Genomic DNA, 14,473 nt, shown 5'->3' with positions numbered 1-14,473 from the left:
GTTTAGCAGACCAAGGGCATTAAAGCAGTATTTATTATCTAGGCTAGCTAGCTAGCCAACATGGAACTTAATTTGACAGCCCTTGACTTTGTTTTACAACAGTGGATCTCTTTTTTTGTCAGGTCACATCGTCATTATAATTTACACTGACATTTAGCAGATGGTGAGCATCAGAAATTAAGGATTGCAGATTGTAAACAACTCTTGGATTGATGAGCTGTCAGAAACATCCAGCTTCCCTGCAGTACAGCGTGGAAATAGCCTCAACACTCCTTAAAATGGCCATGCAGGTAGGAGCACAAACTGTGAGAAAGTCACCAAAATCTTTCCATAATCATTTTAATATCAAACAAGGTTGGAGAAGGGTTAAATACTGGAACCACCAGTAAAATATCACTATTATATAGAGATCTTAACCTGAATTATTATGGAGATGCAATTCAAACAACTTTTAGACCAGTTTCTATTCTAAGTGCTTGATTTAACTATCTACAATTAACGGCCATAATTCAGAGTTTTAATTGACTCTTCGTTGTTTTGGCACCAAAATGATATCAGAATAACTTTTTTTTTCTTCTTTTTTTTCTTTTTTTTTAAACAAAAACGATGGATGACACAATAAAGCTCTTATTCAGTTAGATAAATGAACAAAAGCCTCGATGATCAAATATTAACACAACAGTTAACAATCGCCTGTAGCTACTGAAGAAATACAGTTTACATTTCCATGAAATAATCTTCAAAAAAAAAAAAACAACAACAACAAAAACACCTTCATCCTCTTTACATTCGTTAGGTTTTGTATGTAAACTAGAATTTAGACGGGAAACCAGACCTGCTAATATTTATTCGATTATAGGCTATAACTTTCAAACTCGAAGCAATCTAATTACACCCGTTATGTATTAAAATATATAATATATAGCATACATATTCTACCAATAAATTTCAATATTTTATTATCACTTTGCCAATTTTAAATAGTCATTATCTCATCGACAGAAATGAATTCAAAGGAGAACATTTTGATTAAAAAAAAACAAAAACAATGATAGTCTGCAGTTTCTGCTGTTTGTTTTCAATTATTTAATTGAGTTGTTAAGCAGTCTAACACAGTAAAGCCTATTTTTAACATTAGGGATTAATCAATTTGAAATTATACCAACAGGTAGGCAAGTATAGGCTATAATCAAAAGTATATTTGTACCATTTTTGATGCTCCTTTTAAGCTATTTATTTACGTTTTCCTTTGATAGATCTGCTGCGATATTAGCATTATATTTTATTTTAGAATATCGTGAAATACAATAACCTAAAAACTTTAGGCTAATTAAATGTACAGTAGGTTTACTCGCGTGTGTGATTACTGTTCTCCAGATGTTGAGTTAAAGTTGCAGAAGGGTTCGTCTAAATGTGCTAGATACTGTATATCTCAGAAGAACTAGCTCAACAGGAATTAAAGAACTAAAACCAAATAAGATACGTCTATAGTAAAATGGTAAATGGTGCACTTGTATAGCGCTTTTATCCAAAGCGCTTTACATTATGTTTCCTTCACCCATTCACACACCAATGGTAGCAGAGCTGCCATGCAAGGTGATAACTTGCCTTACAAAACAGGTCCTCAGAAAAACTAATCTCATAATGTAAACATCTTGGCATTCAAGTAAGATCGGGTTAAATATTTGGGATAGAAATCACTTCTGTTCTAGGACATGTAGGCTTCATGCTGTGACCGACTTGAAACGGTGGAAACACTGTTACTATTTCCAGCGTATGAAAGTGAGAAGTAGACTTAAAGCTTGAAGAAATAAACAGTGCATAACTTAAAGAGCTGCAGAATTTATCTGGAAGAACAAGAACACAGGAAGTGCTGATGTATTTTCAACTTGGAGTCTACTATTGTTTAATAACATGATAAAAAAAAATAAGGTGAAACTCGCTATCTAGGTCGAAGTAGCGGGTCACTTGAATTTAATGGGTTTAAAATCATAATGTTTCTTGTAGGAATTTATTATTTATAAGAACGTTTTGAGTCCGCAGTTTAATACAATGTAACTTTGTGGGGTTTTATGGATGAAAATTTTAGGAATAAAAAGTTTTAATGGCTCCAGTAACATGCCTAATATTTGACTAGATCTATCTATCTGTCTGTCTATCTATCTGTCTATCTCTGTCAGTCTGACTGACTGACTGACTGGCATAAAAGGGATGCTAAAAGTCTCCGAACCTCTGTTCTGCACTCATAAATATAAAGGAGGTTCATCAGTGGTTCTTTACAGCACCATAGATTCTGCAAAGAACTTATTCTTGTTTAGAACCATTTTCATTGTATAGTGTTGAGCTATATATTTGGTTATTTGGAGATTGAAGAAGTTCTTTTATTTCATTATAGGTTCTTCAAGGTATCATCCCTTAACAAGTTAAAGTGAACCCTGTAAGGACCCTGTAGGATTGGAAAACGTTCTCCTGACATCATTCTTAAGAACCTTACTCCTCCTTAAAGCACTAAAAAAGGGTTGTTTTTTTAGAGACCTTGATAAGATAACATGTTTTTTTGTGGAAGTACTACGAAGAACCATTTCTGCATTATGTAAAGCACCAGTAAATAGACGATTCTCTGAAGAACTTGACAGTAAAATGTTCTCTATGCTAACTTTAAAGGGTTCCCCTATGGCATCATGCTGAAGCCCCCTTTTTGGTTCTAACTGAAACCTTTATTTTGAATAGTTTAGAGCATGGGACCTCACTACAGTGAAAGCAGAAATATTTATTTATTTATTTATTTATCTATTTATTTATTTATTTATAAGTTTTTACATCGTACAGAAACCACACCCGCGATGCGCCACACTCCAGTCCACCTGGGGGCGATAATGAACCGAGTAGCTGCTTTTGCAAGCCGTCATTAAAATGTATAAAGGAAGAAGAAAAAGAAGTCGAAGAGGCGGGCCTGATACTGACCAATAAGAATCGCGCGGGTAAGTTTCAAAACAAAAATGGCGACAGAAAGAGCAGCTGTGTACGTATGTTTTGGGAATGCGCTAATAAATACAAAATAAAAAAGGCTTTACAATAACAAAAAAACCCTACAATATATACAGTATAAATATCGTTATTTTGTTCTTAAAGTATCCACATTATTGTGTGTTAATAGGAGGAAGGATTGTATACTTACTTTGTAAGTAACGTTAGGCTCTAGTCAGCTCGCTAGTGTTATACTGGGCAGATTTGGTCAGTCAGTCAATTTAATAGTGTAGAACTGTAGAAGTGGTGTTATCAGCGTTGTAGGATTGGAGAAATTTTACTTATCTTATATTTGTTAACTGTCCTGTCTGAATGTAGGATATTAGAAAGAACTGGTCCGTCTCTTTTGAAGACATGCGACTCCACCGAGGCTCAGGACTCTGGAGAGGGAAAAGTTATGACCGCTTATTTAATGGTAAGAATGGGTCTAAGTCACAGGTTCTCAAACCTGGTAATGGAGTACCCCCTGTCTGAAAACTTTACTGTTTTCCCTGCTCCAAATACCCCGGGAAGGTTTGTTAAGCAACTGATTAGTTGAATCAAGTGTTTAGAGCAAGGAAAATATTAACATGTGCAGAACACTGGATATTGTAGGAGCAGAGTTGGGAACCTGTGTTCTAGGTCAGGGGTTCTCAAACGTGTTCCAAAGGACCCCCAGCACTGCACATTTTGTATGTCTCACTTATCTGACACCCAATCCAGGTCTTGCAGTCAGTACTTATGAGCTGATGAGTTGAATCAGGTGTGTTAGATGAGGGAGACATGCAAAATGTGCAGTGCTAGGGGTCCTCCAGGACATGTTTGAGAAGTACTGGTCTAGGTGAAGATATGTAGAAAAGAAAGCACTTAAACCAAATCATGTATTTGCTTGGTTTAATATGGATGTGCAGTACTGTAATTTTTCACATCGTTTTGTAATATGTATATGGATATTTTACCATATATACATCTGTCTTGTTTCTTTCGAATAGGACTGCAGACGGAAACAGAAGATCATGTGCCATCAGCATGGTGTCATGGACGACATGTTGAAGCTTCTTGCAGGTCTGGAGTCAGCAGAGCAGTTCCTCAATGAACCATGTCCACCTAATCCAGGTTAGAGGGATTTTTTTTCCTTACAGTGCTTAGTAGAATGGAATACTGTTTTTGATTGTGTATCAGTAGCTGAATAATGGTACATGCACTAGGTGGACCTTGGGAAATGCTAATTGACTGTGTGTACTCATGTATATAGACACTGAGGCCAGCACTCCCTGGAAGGCTTTGAAAGCAGAGTATCTTGAGCAGGTCCAGGAAGTGGAAGGGATGATAGGCACACTGGTGGAGTGCATGGAAGAGCTACTCAAAAAACGGCAAAGGCTGGAGGCACTATTGGTAGACCTGGAAAAGAAAGTAATTTGATCTACCCCCTCCCCAGCACTTTTTATGTCTCTTTGTCATTTCTATTTACATAGTCTTTGATTGAAGTGAATCGTTAGAGAAATAGCCCTGTCGATTTTCCTTTTGGCTTAAACTTGGCTCATTTTGTTTTCACAAAATCATCAAGAGTTCTCCTCCAGATCAATGCAAATCTTTTTTGTGGCCTTATTGGAGACAGTATATAAATAACTTTCTGTAAATGACACTCAGTCACCTAAATATGATCTCTTTCAGAAAGAGGAGTGCAAGGAACAGGAGCGAGCTGCACTACAATCGAAGCAGAGGGCTGAGGTAAGCTTTCATTTAGTAATTTAATCATGATCCAACTCACAATTCCAAAAGAACAAGGTGACTGGTTTTAAACTTGGGGAAAGAAAACCCATGATTGTTGATTCAGGGGACAAAATTTTCCAGCTTGTGAGCTGCTGTGGGTGACCCTGACAACACCTATATAGCCATTCACAATTGGCGCCATGTCAGGGTTGTCTAGTTGGAGCAAAACCCCAATTTCAGGCACAGAAAAAGTCAGACCACACTGTGATTGGCAAGGAGCTGAAACCAATCAGGAGGAAGAGAGCGATAGCACGTGACAGAGTAAATATACAGGAGAGTGAATGAGTATAATATTATTCTTAATATTAATTCTTAAGATGATGGATGATAGTCATCTGATTTATTGCTATTGTGGAATTTATATTGTTATCCTGGATGAAGTTGTTGAGATAAATAACTCGTGATAGCTGGATAGTGACTAACGAAGGTGTGAGTGCTTCAAGGTCTCTGCTTGAACCCTGCATGCATTATGCAGTTTGGTATACGGTCTTGAATTCTGTCAGAATGTGTGCATGCAACACAACTCGGTACAAATAATAGTACTTGTGCATGTAGCAGTTCTTGAACCAGAGTGTGAAATTCCAAAAAAATATATTTTGTACTAATTTTCATATGAACTTATGCCTAAGATCACACTTTTTTTCTGACCCACAGAAACTGATGAATCTGCAAATAGATGATTCCCTGCAGAGAGCCCAGGATGCCCTGCGTGCTTGTGACAGACGGCTTTCTGAACTCAAAATTCAAGTAGATGATCGTTTAGCCAAGGCGTCTAATTGGATGGCTTTTAGAGACAGGTGAGAAGCATCTTTGACAAGGTCTGAATGTGAGAAAAATGCAGTCTTTATAGTAGCAATCTGCTTATCCACACAAATCAGTCTCGTATGGTGAATTGGGACATGCTCACGTTATGCATAGAAAACAGTGTTTGCTGATGCAGCCGTATAAGGCCGTTGCAGGCCAAAATACACTACCGGTCAAAATTTTGGAGACACTTGAATGAAATGTTTCTCATGATCTTAAAAATCTTTTGACCTGAAGGTGTATGGTTAAATGTTTGAAATCAGTGTTGTACACAAAAATATAACTGTGCCAACATATTCATTTCTTACAGTAGAAAACAAAAACATTTTATTTCCAAAAAAAAAATATTTTTAAACGGATGACCTGGAGTGAAATATTCCGAAAAGCAGCCAATAAGAGTCCAGCATAGGTGGGAACTCCTTCAATACTGTTTAAAAAGCATCCCCAGGGGATTCCTCAAGAACGGTTGAAAAATGCCAAGAATACATTTCTGTAAAATTCTAGGCAAAAAAGGTGTCTACTTTGAAGATGATAAAATACTCAATTAATATGATTTATTTTGGATTTTTTATCACAACATAATTCCCATAGTTCCATTTGTGTTACTCCAGAGTTTTGCTGACTTTATTATTATTATTCTAAAATGTGGGGAGAAAAGCATAAAATTAAATAATGTGTGTGTCTAAACTTTTGACCCGTAGTGTAGAAGATATTTGTTTAACAGATGGTAATGAATGCGTATGATTCTGTGCATAGGCAATAGGGCTATAATAATCGATTAGTTAGCTGATTATTTTTTCGATTAATTGGTTGGGTTAGGGGGCAAACTCTCAGTACCGTTTTTTTGTTTATTTAAAGTAAAATCCACAAACTGAGTGTTACAAATATAAACTTAAGACTAAAACTTTACACAACTGTTTGTCCAATTATATACGACTGAAAAGAACCCAATACACACAGACACACACCAGAATATATATTATTCATTTAGGACTGTAGTTTAATTCAGTGCTTTTTGTGCATCTATAAAAAGTAATGCATAAATATTTATAAATATATAAAATTGGTATTAATGCATTACTTTTTATGGATGCACAAAAAGCACTGAATTCTACAGTCTTAGCAATCCCTGGTTGATTGGTAGAACCTGTCATTCCCCAGGGATACCATTCAAATTCCATTGGTACAAATACCAGGTTCAATTAAATTTTATTGTTGGTATGACATTTAATTTAACTCTCTGAATTATCTTCTGTTTATTTTATCCATCAATGCATAAGAAAATGCAATACACAAAATGTAGACACCATAATTTAAGTTTATCGGGTGTGTGCTTTTAAACTGTGAACTAGAAATAGCCGCAGTCATTGCAACCTGCCTACTCTTTCAGTGCATAACCTGCTTTGGGTATTCCACATCAACTTGGCTGTAACTGTATCCTCTTTCAGGTTGCAGGCTACCCTGGAAGTCACTCAGGCTAATATGCAGTACAAGTTGTTGTCTGCGAGCCCCTCTGAGCTGTGTCTAGAGCTTCTGCCCCGCTCCACCCAACAGTCCCTGCAGCCTCTTCATCTGTCTATCACCATGACCAAAGAAGACCACTTCCGCCTGCAGGTGAAGTTTTTTTTTTGGGCGTTTTTTTTGGTCAGTGATTTATTTGTGCCAGTTTTGTGATCCTGAGTACAAGAGAAAAGGTGTTGCTTGTGTTTAAGATCTGTGTTTTCCGATCCAGGTTTTTCAGGGCACCGCAGGCCTCTTGGAGGAGTCAGTGGAAGGCCCTGTAAGAGAGCTGAGTGCTGCACTGTTGGAAGTGATGGAGTGCTACATTAGTCAAGGAAAGATGCTTGCTGAAATCCAGGCTCTGCATTCCAGGTACAGAGTCCACAGCACAGTCCACAGAACACAAAGTGGCACATCAGGGAAGCTGTCGATATTTCTGCAATTGTAAAACAGTCACTAAAAATAACATCCTACATGCATCCAAAATCACAATTTAAAAATTACTACATATTTAAATATTATTGTAAATATATATGATTTGTCATTGTAGCATCTGACTTACCCAGTTCACCTAAAGTCATCAGATACTTTTTGTTTCTGTTCAGTTCTGACACCTCAAATGTTCCGGCACTTCCTGCAAACCAGATTTGGGTAGCTTGCTTCATTTTAGTAAAATGTGACCGCCTCCTTCAGGTGAAATTTTTAACATGGAAAAAAATTTGCCTCAGGTTTGCAATCGACTGGTGTCCAGCAAAGCGCCTACTGATCTTCCTCAAGTCCGCCACCACAGTGTGCCACCTGGAGCTGGACGAGGGCTACCCGTCAAGTGGCTGCGCCAAACTGCTTGCTGTGCGCAAAGATGGCAACCTTCTCAATCTTTCTGCCCTGCAGGTAAAACTGTCAGGAAAGATCTTGTTGTGATTGAACTCAGTGCAGGGTGTCTCCTGTGTCAGTCTTAAAATGACTGAAATTACAGTTTATAAAATTAAGTAGTAAATTGTGTAAAAATTTCCATATGTCCATAAATATTTGGACATTAGCAGAGTTATTTCATGCTGTCTACCACTGTATGTACGAGTTGAATTTAAATAATGAACATGAGCTCAAAGAGCAGATTTAATTTGAATTAGAATGAATTTTAAATCAAATTGACTCCTTTAATTTTAATCTGTTTGTCTGAGTGTTGAGGAATTACAGTTTTTTTTTTATATAATTTTTATGTAATCCCCCGTTTTAACGGACCAAACATAATTGGACAATTATCTGTTATTCCCTCATTATTTCAGTGGCAAATAAGCAGATAAAAGTCTAGCATTAGTTATCTGTTGCTATTACCTCTCAATATGAAGTCTAAAGAGCTGTGACTGCCAGTGAATCAAGCCATCCTTCAGCTGAAAAATAAAAACAAACCTATTAGAGAGATAGCGAAAACATTAGGTGTGGACAAATCATCTATTTTCAAGACAAGAATTCTTTCCCTGGTGAACAAAAACTCCTACACAACAGTTAAGCAGATCAAAAACATCCTCTGGTAGGTAGACCTTTCTGTTTTGAAAGTCAACAAGAGCAATTAAGACTTCATCAGAGCAAATACAGAGGGTTTACCACAAACCACAGATGAGATTGAAAAACAGGAAGAACAGATTAGTTTGTTCTGAAACAAGGTGAAAGGTGTACAGAGAAGAGAAGCAACTGCTCATGATCTGAAGCATATCCCCTCATCTTTTGGCATGGGTATGTATGGATGCCGATGGAACTGGTTCACTTGTATTTATTGTGATGTGACTTCTGACAAAAGCAGCAGGATGAATTCTGAAGTGTATTGGGCTATATTATTTGTTCATATTCAGCAAAATGCTTCAAAACTCATTGAACAGTGCATTACAGTACATCTCAACAATACCATGAAGCGTATTTTGAAAGCAAGCCAAGACTTTAAGCCAAAGAAGTGGAATGTTCTGCAATGGCCAAATCAATCACTTGACCTGAATCCAATTGAGAATGTATTTCACTTGCTAAAGGCAAAATGCTCAAATGCTTACGCAAAATGAGTGTATATGATCTTAAATATTGATACAACCATTTCAAAATAAATGCTTGGGTTTTTAAACCTCACATTTTCAATGTGTTTCCCAATAATGACCAAAAGCCCGTTTTACACCGCATTTGCATGCACCAGATTGATACCACTTGGAGTACTCTCCCATATCAGTGTGGTGTTTTAAGTTCCTTTACACACCAGAAGCACTGAGACATGCATCACACAGCAACAACTCGTACTAGTGAGATTTTCACTCAGTGGCAATTAGAACCTTCATGAAGTTTGAATTGTAACCTTATGTGAGTGTATGCACTGCTACACTATAACTAGAGGCTAAAATATAGCTATGTCCTGTTAAGAAGATGGTTCCTAAAGAGCACATTATAGCATACATGTTGTATTCTTGAAATTTCTATCCAGACCAAATGCACTTTTGAGCACACATCTGGTGTAAAAGTTCAGAGTGAATAACATGGGAGTGTATTTGAAAGTGTTTCAGGGGTATTTGAGTGAGGATTTTATTCTTGTTTGTAAATAATTGAAAACGTACATACAATACCCTCCACAGTTATTGGCACCCTTGGTAAATAAAAAAAAATGTCTTTATTGTTTAACCTTCTGATATCTTGTTCAAAATCTTCACAGAAATACTCTGCTATTATGGATATCAAACAAAACACAACACAAAGGTTTTACCAACAAAAACAATTGTTAAATATAGGTGTGCAAAAATTATTGCACATGAATTGCATATGAATTCATATGAGAAAAATATATTTGAAGTATATTCCCATTGATATTTTAGTCTTTTTTTTTCTACACCTGGGTGACTAGGAACAGGAAATTGTTCAACCATGACTTCCTGTTTCAACGTGGTATAAATGAGGTAACCCAGGCTGAATTCCCTTAGTCATTCATAACAATGGGTAAGACCAAGGAATATAGCGATGATGTGCGGCAAAAGGTTGTTATAAGAAAATAGCACGAGTATTGAAAATGTCAATTTCCACCATAAGGGCAATAATTAAGAAGTTCCAGTCAACTGGAAATGTTATGAATCAACCTGGAATTGGACGTGTGTCTATATTGTCTCAACGCACTGTGAAGAGGATGGTTCGAGTGGCCAAAAAACCTCCAAGGATCACAGCTGGAGAATTGCAGAAGTTAGTTGCGTCTTGGGGTCAGAAAGTCTCCAAAACTACAATCTGAAGTGACCTACGTCACCACAAGTTGTTTGGAACGGTTTCATGAAAAAAAAACTCTACTCTCATCCAAAAACAAACTCAAGCATACTGGAACTTCAAATAGGATCGGGTTCTGTGGTCAAATTAAACCAAAATAGAGCTTTTTGTCAATAAACACCAGGGGTGGTTATGGCACACACAGAGTGGCACTCATATGGAAAAGTACTTCATGCCCACAGTTAAATAGGGTGGAGGCTCTTTAATGTTTTGGGCTGTTTTTCTGCCAGAGAACCTGAACATTTTGTTAGGATACATGGCATCATGGACTCAAATATCAACATATATTAAGTGAAAACATGACTGCCTCTGCCAGAAAGCTTAAAATGGGCTGTGGTTGGATCTTCTAGCAGGACAATAATCCAAAACATACATCAAAATCAACACAAAAATGGTTTACTGACCACAAATGCCATGGCCATCCCAGTCCCCTGACTTGAAACCCATAGAAAACCTGTGGGGTGAACTGAAGAGGAGAGTCACCAGCGTGGACCTCGAAATTTGAAGGATCTGGAGAGATTCTGTATGGAGGAATGGTCTCCGATCCCTTGTCATGTATTTTCCAACCTCATCAGGCATTAAAGAAGACGACTCAAAGCTGTTATCTTGGCAAAGGGAGGTAGTACAAAGTTTTGACTAAAAGGGTGACAATAATTGTTGCACACCTATTTTTAGCAAAGATATTTTTTATAAAGAATGTTTTTTGGGGAAATTATTTATTTATTTATTTATTTTTTAAAACGAAAGGTTAAACAATAGACAATTTTTCACAGCCTTCTTTGCTCATATTTACCAAGGGTGCCAATATTAGTGGAGGGAACTGTATTTATTTGGTATATAATCAGTGCAAGTTTGGCTTTAAATGACACTAGAAGTCACAGACAGGCTGCGAATGAAGGTTATTGAGAGTCGTTTGTGTTGTTTTACTGTTTTTGTGGAAACCAGATTCAGTTTATTTAATTCAGATCTTTTCACTGAAAATGATTTCTTTTTGTTTATAATGTTAATATTTATGTGTTTTAGCTTAGCCTCACATTTCAGTGGCATATCACCTGGGAAACCTTTCTGTGATCATTGTGTCTCTTAAAATAAATCTGAACACTTCAGAATAGATAGACGTTAGTATAAGAACTGTACAGAATTAAATATTGTTTGTACATAAATCCTGCACATTTATATAAATGTATGTTGTTACACTCACTGGTTGTATTGCTCTGATTTTCAGCCCATTGTGATGAATCCTACTCTGACAGATTGGCTTGAGTTTCTCTCCTCATATCCGGATTTCTGAGCACAGCCTGCAAAGTGAAGCAATGCAAAAATGTTTACTATGGTTGCATCTCACCTGTATGTATGTAATAAAATAATCTTGACTGGCAATGTATGTAAACGGCAAAAATAATTATTTAATGCTATTAGCACCTGTCTGCACCAGGTAATGCATCAATCAGAACAGTTTTTGAGCATCAACATGTACATCAAGTGTTGTCTTTTCTGTGTTCGTCTTGTTTTGTGTATGCTATATTACTGTCTTTATATAGGAAACACCTGTAGGTGCTACTGAATCATTCTGTATGTTTTTCTATAATATTTTTTTTCTAAAAAAAAAAAAAAGTGCTATAATAGATGTTTTAAAACTTATCCGATAGTAAATATAGAGAATTGATCAAATATTATATCTCACTATACACTCTATATTACACTATACACTCATGGGCCACTTAAATATTTACACCTTTACCTTTAAATATTTACACCTAAACCTCAGAATGGGTAAAAAAAAAAAAAAAAGTTATGTCAGTGACTTTGACTATGGCATGGTTGTTGGTGCCAGTCGAGCTGGTTTTGGGGATTTTAGAAACTGCTGATCCTCTAAGGTTTACACAGAATGGTGTGAAAAATGTAAAATGTCTTGTTGATGAGGTGTCGGAGGATAATAGCCAGGCTGGTTTGAGCTGACAGAATAGCTGTGGTAACTCAGATATCCACTTTACAATGCGTGAGCAGAAATATATATTAGTGTGTAACTTGTTGAATTTTGAGCCAGATGGGCTACAACAGCAAACGATTACATCAGGTTCCATTCCTATCAGTCAGAACAGGAAGCTGGGCTCATTGAAACTGGGGAGATGTAGATGGGGAAAAGACTAGATGAGACGAGGCAATCTTCCATGATTAAAACTAAACACATTCATGAATATGAACTAATGGCTTAATTAAATTAAATCTGTTTGTAGTGGCTAATTGGCAAAATTTATTAGTAAAGCTGAAAAGTGGGTGCCAGTATTTACACCCACTGACCTGATTATCAACATTTATAACATTTCAAGAGTGAGCATCACACTGAATCCCCCCTCTCTTCTTGTTAAGAAGATCTTAACTTTGTGATGTTTTGAATAACTCAGCCATGAGCATTTAATGCAGGTCTATTTATTTAACATTTAAACAAACAGTTAATTCATTGCCTTTGATTTTGCTTCTGCATTATTAATGCTGAGGTTTATAGGTTTCTTATCTTAAATAATGTATAATAGTACTAATGTTAATTTAGTGTTCCTTAATGTGAAACAATACCACATTATGTTATAAGAGATTGACCTTTTTTTTCTTATTATTTGTGTATGAACAGACTTCACCAGTAGGAGGCAGCACATATCAATTTGTGTTTATGTTTGCCCACCCTTAGAAAATAAGGTTCATGAATGATTATTTGGATACTTATAACTTTTTAGATTCATACTGAACTGGTTCTGTTTGGAAATCTCTCTGAAACAAAACCCCTCTGTTGTAGGGTTCTACCAAAAGACAAACAAAAAACATTTCAAGTTCTAGATTTAACTTTTTTTTTTTTTTTCTCCAAGAATGTAGGACTGCTCCAGCTCTAAATGTAAACCTATTTAAACAATTTTGTTTCATTAAACCTGGGAATAGAATAATTCTCAATTCTGGTTCCTTGCTGGTTCATTCAACTGTTTGTTAACTTGTTTGTATGGAATAGCAAATCTATTTCCTAGAATTTTCAGTCATACATGTTCCTCAGCTAATGAGCAACTCTGTTACATTTACGCAGGCTTTGCTCATCAGTTATTGGCTAATAGAGATGGGAAGCTCATACAGGCACTGACCAATAGGAAGAGACTGAAAAGTTGGTTATGAGGGCAGATTGACCCACTTGTGTATTCCACATGTGAGGAGAAAGGAAAGCCTCTTCATTCACTTGGTCATGTTTGCACTGTTTCTACTTTGGGTTTTGGTAATCCTTACATCAAGTTTTACATCTTCAAATGAAACAAAGACAGAGGGGATGATTGGTCTCAGCTGTTAGGGTAAAGATTATTTAGATAATCTTGCAGAAATATTGTTTGATTGAAATGAAGAATTACTATTAGCCTAGTCTTAATGTAGGCTACAAACTGCTTAGTCCATGGAGGTATTTCACGAAGCAAAATAAATCAGGCTTATTTCAAATATATTTACCGTGTGTGTGAAATATATATTATATTATATTATTTATTTACTTACTTACTTACTGTATATAAGCCCCACTCAGTTGTAATGGCAACATATCCTTTTGTCAGGTTAACAGTGAAGCTTAGTTTGCCATATTCAATTCAATTGGATAAGCCAAATGCCATCAAATGGTTAAACCATCCACAGATATAGGAAATTATACTGTAGATACAATCACCATTCACTTTATTAGGAATACCTGCATATTCATGCAGTTGTCTAATCAGCCAATCATGTGGCAGCAGCACAATGCAAAACAATTACATCAAACATCAGAATGAAGAAAAATGTGATCTTGGTGATGTTAATCATGGTTGATGGTGCCAGATGGGCTTATTTGAGTATTTCAGAAACTGCTGATTTCCTGGGATTTTCACAAACAACTGTGTCTAGAGTTATAAAGAATGGTGCAAAAAAAAAAAGTTCCTTGGTAAGAGCGGTCAGAGTAAAATGGCCAGATTGGTTCAAGCTGCCAGGAAATATATAGTAACTAATCATCTTAACAACTGTGGTGAGCAGAAAAGCATCTAATCATGCACAGAACATGAGGTTGAGGTGGATGGGCTACAACAGCAGAAGCTCACCCCTGTCCTCTCCA

At 36.4% G+C, this 14,473-nt stretch overlaps 1 protein-coding gene across 1 annotated transcript; it reads left to right on the top strand.

Moving 5' to 3' along the window:
• The first annotated feature begins 2,999 nt into the window (after positions 1–2,999).
• On the top strand, positions 3,000–13,308 carry si:dkey-225f5.4 (uncharacterized). Its single transcript, XM_017457048.3, has 10 exons — positions 3,000–3,022; positions 3,346–3,442; positions 3,999–4,122; positions 4,262–4,419; positions 4,681–4,737; positions 5,434–5,576; positions 7,032–7,197; positions 7,316–7,455; positions 7,812–7,974; positions 11,591–13,308. The coding sequence occupies exons 1-10, from the start codon at positions 3,000–3,002 to the stop codon at positions 11,654–11,656; spliced, it is 1,137 nt and encodes a 378-aa protein (XP_017312537.1). The 3' UTR covers positions 11,657–13,308.
• The last annotated feature ends 1,165 nt before the right edge of the window (positions 13,309–14,473 follow it).

This window comes from Ictalurus punctatus, chromosome 2 (assembly GCF_001660625.3).
Source record: "Ictalurus punctatus breed USDA103 chromosome 2, Coco_2.0, whole genome shotgun sequence".
Classification (NCBI taxonomy): Eukaryota; Metazoa; Chordata; class Actinopteri; order Siluriformes; family Ictaluridae; genus Ictalurus; species Ictalurus punctatus.
The sequence above is the reverse complement of the archived record's forward strand: the minus strand, read 5'-3'. Positions and strand labels throughout refer to the sequence as shown.

What these genes read in the sequence shown, in the direction of transcription:
- si:dkey-225f5.4 (XM_017457048.3), top strand. Translation starts at nt 3,000, where the DNA reads ATGGCGACAGAAAGAGCAGCTGT. An exon ending in TGGTAGACCTGGAAAAGAAA is followed by an intron (nt 4,420 to 4,680) that starts GTAATTTGATCT and finishes GATCTCTTTCAG; the next exon opens with AAAGAGGAGTGCAAGGAACA. An exon ending in AATCGAAGCAGAGGGCTGAG is followed by an intron (nt 4,738 to 5,433) that starts GTAAGCTTTCAT and finishes TCTGACCCACAG; the next exon opens with AAACTGATGAATCTGCAAAT.